At 39.9% G+C, this 6000-nt stretch overlaps 1 protein-coding gene across 1 annotated transcript in view; it reads left to right on the top strand.

The window, feature by feature from the left end:
* The first annotated feature begins 2075 nt into the window (after positions 1-2075).
* pdia5 (protein disulfide isomerase family A, member 5) overlaps positions 2076-6000 on the top strand; it is a 66182-nt gene continuing 62257 nt past the window's right edge. The window contains exon 1 of the mRNA XM_086220872.1: positions 2076-2174. Within this exon, the coding sequence (XP_086076998.1) occupies positions 2076-2174 (99 nt within the window). The remainder of the gene's footprint in view (positions 2175-6000) is intronic.

Here is a 6000-nt window from a genome sequence, read left to right on the forward strand (position 1 = left end):
ATCATCCATGCAGTGAAACTCCCCATGTGGGAGCAGTACTGACATGGTAAACAGGTGAATAATTTGTTTCCTCTTGTTGTCTGAAGGCACAAGAGGAAACAAAGACAAACTAAACCGTGTTTTTTACTTTCATTTTTTTCTCCTTTATGTGGACCTCACTTTTCTCAGGCTTCAGTAGCTGACCTGATGGGCAAACTGAAGGATGCGGCTTCCTTTAACAAGGCTGAGTTACCACTCCTCTTCTAAAATTGCCTGTATGAAACTGATCGAATTTTCAGAATTGAAGGAGACATTTATCAGGGATGAAGAATTGATATGATTTCATTGATCAATTCTATTATAGATTCTGCTGATTCTTTCAATTCTTCATCAATTCTTGATCAGTTTTCTCTACGGAGAAAAGTCAAATTACACAGGTTTTTAAGCATCGACTGAGCTGGTTCACTACATTTTGGAGCACAGTGGAAAACTGTTTAGGAATTCATAAGAAATTATATGAATCACCTTTGTGATCCTAATCATCCATCCATCCATTCATCCATTTTCTACCTCTTATTCTGTTAAGGGTCGCGGGGGGTGGAGCCTATCCCAGCAACCTTCAGGTGAGAGGCAGGGTTCACCCTGGACAGGTCACCAGTCCATGGCAGGGCCAACACATAGAGACAGACAACCATTGGCTCTCCCAGCCACGCCTACGGTCAATTTAGAGTCTGGATTAACCTGGTCCCCTCTTGATGTCTTTGGACTGTGGAGGAAGCTGGAGTACCAGAGAGAACCCAGCAGGAACAGGGAGAACATGGAGACTCACACAGAAAGATGTCGCGCTCCAGCCGGGGCTCGAACCTGGAACCTTCTTGCTGACCACTAACCACTGCTCCAGCGTGCCACTCTGATCCTAATCAGTGTTTAATTATTCCTGTCTTGTTTTTAGTGTCAAAAATAAAAGTATGCCTACATGTTTTATTATCTCTAAGTCTGAACATTCATACATACTTATAACAGTTGACTATGTTCAATAAAGTGCACAGTTCCTTATCTCTTCCCCTTCAATGCCACTGACTAATGACCTTATATTTTTTTGTAATAATAAATTGCCAAGAAAAATTCCAACACTGAGAAAAGAACAGGTAATCTAAGAGGCAAGAGTTAATAGTCATGATTCTCTAACATCTGATTTTTGATTCCCATCCAATTCAGAATACCAAACACTTTGTCCTCTTGTAATTTGGAAGCTTTTTTTTTTTATTTTTACCACAAGTAAAATAAATGGTCAAACTGTAAGAATCTAGTAAGCCATGTTTTATATTGTCATTTCTAAATTGCCAGTTTTGATGGTTCACTTACCTTGAACCGGCCATTGCATAAGCTAGACACATTCCACTGCCAGGGGTCGAATATGACTGAGTACATTGACTTTATTAGTTAACTAATTTTCCATGAATTGGAGTCTATTCATGCTACTTACTTCGTCTCCCCATGCCAGGGGGAAATATCTACTTTACTACATTTATCAGGCACCTTTAGGGACTTTGTGATTTGAAGAGTAATCCATAATAATAAATAATATACTAGAATCCTGCTTGTACATGCAGTTGTAAGGATCTAATACATACAACAGTCTAACTGTTTAAGTAACATATTTTTCTACATTGCGTACTCTTACTTTGAATACATGAGTACACCTTCATGATAATACTTGGGTATTTTTTATTTAATGTATATGAGTAATATATGTAACTGAGAATTTCGACAGTGCTTGAGTAGAGAATGTGACAACTTCTCCCACCAGTGTCCAAAGCTTTAATCAAACTCAATGGGATGGGGGAGTAGAAGTCAAACTGATAACATGTTAATTAAGAGAGATTCAAATCACAAGACTATTTACTGATTACTCTCTTAAGCCCAATGCAATTATAATTGTCCTCTAGAATGCTACAAACAAAACATGCTCTCTTCGCTCTCCCCAGTGTCAGGGAAGGGATGTCCGGCTGGTCGGCAGGTGCAATACTTGGGTCAAACTACATTTCCCAAGAAACCTCGCGTGCTTTCTTGGGATCGTTGAGAACCGATTGCGCATGCGTGTCCAGACGTGGCAACGGCACGGCATCATGGCCTCTCGGAATCGTTACGGGAGTCGGATGAGAGAGGCGAAAATGTTCATGCTGGTGTTGCTGGTGAGTCCGACGAGCCTCTTGTGTGTGTGATTAAAACAGGTAGAATGTGTGTGTCATTTTCACGCCAGTCAAGGGTGCTTGTATCCGTTCAAGAGTCCAAGGGAAAAAAGACCCAATTCTCTCCCCACCGCGTCTGCTAGCCTGTCAGTGCAGGCGCTTGTGAAAGTTGACAGCCCTTGACTGAACTTGGTGCTCACTAAGTGCTAGCTAATGTTGAGGTTGTGTGGGTGGACTGCGGTTTCTGTTGCGCAGATAAAATCCCAGGGCTTATCTATGGTAGCGGACCTGCCCTCCACTCTGAGGTGTTCTGGCCAGCAGTCGCCTCCACGGCGTCCCTCCTCGGTGTGTGAGCTGTACCGACGTCCGGTGCTAACCGTGAAGTCAGGAGACCTCCTGAAACTGCTTTGCACTCTCTCTCTCACTCACGCTGAGCTGTTTCTCTTTTCACTCATACAGCAGAATGTACGGCCACATGTATTAACGGAGCAATTCAGCTCTACGAGAAGTCATCTGCAGCAGTTCTATGAAATGATTAACTGATGTAAATGTGGAAAACTTTGATTTACTGCTGGTTGTGAGTTAGCTTAGCTGCTGTGTGTGTCTGTGTATTTCTTTACAAGACCAAACAAGGTGCCTTAATTAATGCTTATTATGCCTGACTAATTGTTTACAAACCTCATACATCTAACTATTACTATTTAACTTCTTTATTTTACTCATAAATGAACAACCTGTGGTAAATACTCCAAAGCAAGATACATATATTTATTCCTTCCTGGTCCATTTGAACTTATCCCATATTCAATTCCTGTGCTGAATGAAATGATTGGGAAAAAATATACTCTACAGCAAGATGTTTTATTTTCGTTGATACTGATAATTATTTATGATTTTAATGACCATAATTGGAGTTTTTTTTTAACTGCATATGGTGTTCTTGATACTATTAAAAGACAGAATTAAAAGAAGGAGAAAAAATAGATGGGGTTGAGCTGACCTGCCCTTTTGTCAACAGTGTGTCTCTCACTGGTGATGTTTGCATAGACAGCAATAATCCAACTATTGACCTTAGTCTAAATAAAACAAGCGATAGGATTTTACACTTTTACTCATACATTTTCTCCCTCCATGCCAATTCTGGTGTTGTGTCACGAATTTAACCCCAATTCTGAACTTACCTGAACCCTAACTGTGTTTTGTGCGAGAGCCGATCTTCTTCTTCTTCTTCTTCTTCTTTTTTTTTTGCTGTTGATGTACAGGTAGTCACAGTCTCATAATTTGATGGTGTACCCCAACAACACAGCTCTTAAAGGTGCGCTAAGCCTTATTGCATGGTTTCAGCGTGATTTCATTTTTGTCTCAAATCATAGGCATCTCCCCTTGAAAAAATCCGGTCTCTGGAGACAACACAGGGCTCACAAACAGCAAACAAACACTGAGTGCACAGGATGTGCACATAAACATAAACCACTTTCCAGCCAATCACCGACAAGATAGTTGGGGATAGGGTTAGTGAGCATGCATACAATGGAGAGTAAGCTGAGACGACTGAGTAGCGTAGTAGCTATGACACAAGTAAGCCATTTTTCAGTGTAATAGTTTGGTATTCCTAGCTTACTCTGTATGTCCTAGCTAGCACTAGCATCCATTACAGGAAGGACAAATTCTAAAAGAAGTGTCTTTTTTTGTACAAGCTCATAAAATAATTTTCAATACGCCAGCAGTAACTCATAACCTAAAAATTTTTGTAAATATATCAGCTGTAACTCAACCTACTATCATAAAGATAGTTTATAAAGACTTAAAATATAAATTTGCTCACTTAACAGTTGGAGTTTGCCCACTCATCTTAGGGACGTTAGCACAGCACGGGTCCACTTTCGATGTCAATGCGCGTTGATGACATTTACAGAAACGAGGGGAGTGGGGCACTGATTCCACTGATTAACACTCTTCTGTGGGTTAGGGTGTGTTAATCAGTGGAATCACCTGTTAAAGTGTTGGGTTGGAAGGAAAACCTGCATACACACAGCCCTCCATGGCACATGATTGCCCACCCCCTTGTATAGACAGTCTTATCTGCAGCACATATTTCTATCATTTCGTCACCCAGGTCGGGTTCAAATAATGAATATTTACTGCGGAATTACTAATCGGCGATGAGATCTTTGTGACTTTAGCAAGGTGTTTGCGTACATTTGTTATAAATAAACTATATTTAATGCCCAAACAAATTTTACGAATAACAACAGTACAAAATCAACTTGGAGTCGTGAAATTTTCTTGAATTACCCATTGTAGTGAAAGTCAGCTCTACACACTCGTTGGGACAATTATGTAATGCCAAAGTTGTAAAAACTGATACGGAGATGTTCCTGCTCTGTGTCCTGTTCTTGCAAACCATGGTTGTCTATAGTGCGTGTCTACTGTGTGTATTTAAAGTGTCACATTATTTGACATGTTTGTTCAGTGTCAGAGATTATTTGAGTTGAATGTCACTCTTGATTTGGTGTTAGATTCCAGCATTGAAGGGATGAAGGGATTCTAGGGATGAAGTTTGTAGGAGTAGGTCTAATCTTCCATTTATGGGTAAGATTTATGGAAAAGTTGGAGTCAAAACTTTTGCAACTTGTATCAGAAGTTATTACATGTTTCAGTAGCTTGTGGCCTTCCGAAGGTAAAACACGTGATGGTAGGACAAATGTGATGTGCTGAAACAGTTCATGATTATTTTTACTCAGATGGTAATAATTCAACAATTGAACTCATTTAAAATGAGACAATATATCTAATAAGGTTAATATTCCAATATTTCTTTTTTTTTTCTTTCCTGTTAACATGCTGCAGACCGGGGTCTTTTTTGGGGGGTCTTTTTCTCCCAATTGCACATCACCAGTTCACTCTACCAAGCTGTCCAGGTCTCCCTTGTCTGGACTACCGCATGCTTCCTCTGGCATGTGTGGGCTCATCAGCCACATTTTCACCAGGGGATGTAGTGTGTCAAAGGATCACACAGTTTTGAAACTGTACATGTTGCACAGAGCTCTGGTACACAACTGGCTGTGTTTCATGATGCAATTGAATTGCATGTCATGTCTAAAAGTAGGGCTGCAAAATAATCAAAATCTCCTGCAATTTTCAAACGGTAGGAAGGTACAGTTTTTGCTAAAGGCGAGTGTGTCAAAATAACATTTTAAATCAGATATTGTGGTGCTACAGAGATGTCTTGCATACACATCATATTCTGCAGTTTTATGTGTTTGCTACAGATCCCTACAAAAGTCACACTGCTATCATTTAAATGGGTGAATTCAAGTATTTTTACTACCCATCTCTCCTGTACTGAGGAGACATACTGGATAAAATGATGCTTATACAAGCTGAGCATTGTCTTAATAGGGTTAATAGTAGTACCATCTAGACGTAGCCAATGAATTAATTGGTGTATCCCAGAAGATTTACACCACGTTTATTGATCAATCTGGCATTTGTTCCACAGAGTGTGCAAGCACTTTACATAGTTTCTCTCATTTTCACATGGTGCATGGAGAAAAGATAATAAGCTGCTCTTTAGTCGATACAGGAAACTGCTATCCAGACAAAGAAGGAAAAGCTGAGCATAATGGTTCTCTTAAAATATGTCATGTTTATGCAAGTTAGTTTTCTGTGTTTTTTTGTCCTAATTAAAGGCTGTAGTTATCATCCAAGATGCCATACTGATTGTGCTCATAACCTGTCTGAAATGAGTGGACATAGCCAACATGAGCTCACCCAGTGGTTTTTGGACTATCATTTTGAAGCCTTGAGTTCAGCCTTTTGGCCATCG

Source organism: Aulostomus chinensis, chromosome 12 (assembly GCF_037954235.1).
Source record: "Aulostomus chinensis isolate RoL2024-O1b breed Wild chromosome 12, RoL_Achi_v1.0, whole genome shotgun sequence".
In the NCBI taxonomy this organism is placed as follows: Eukaryota; Metazoa; Chordata; class Actinopteri; order Syngnathiformes; family Aulostomidae; genus Aulostomus; species Aulostomus chinensis.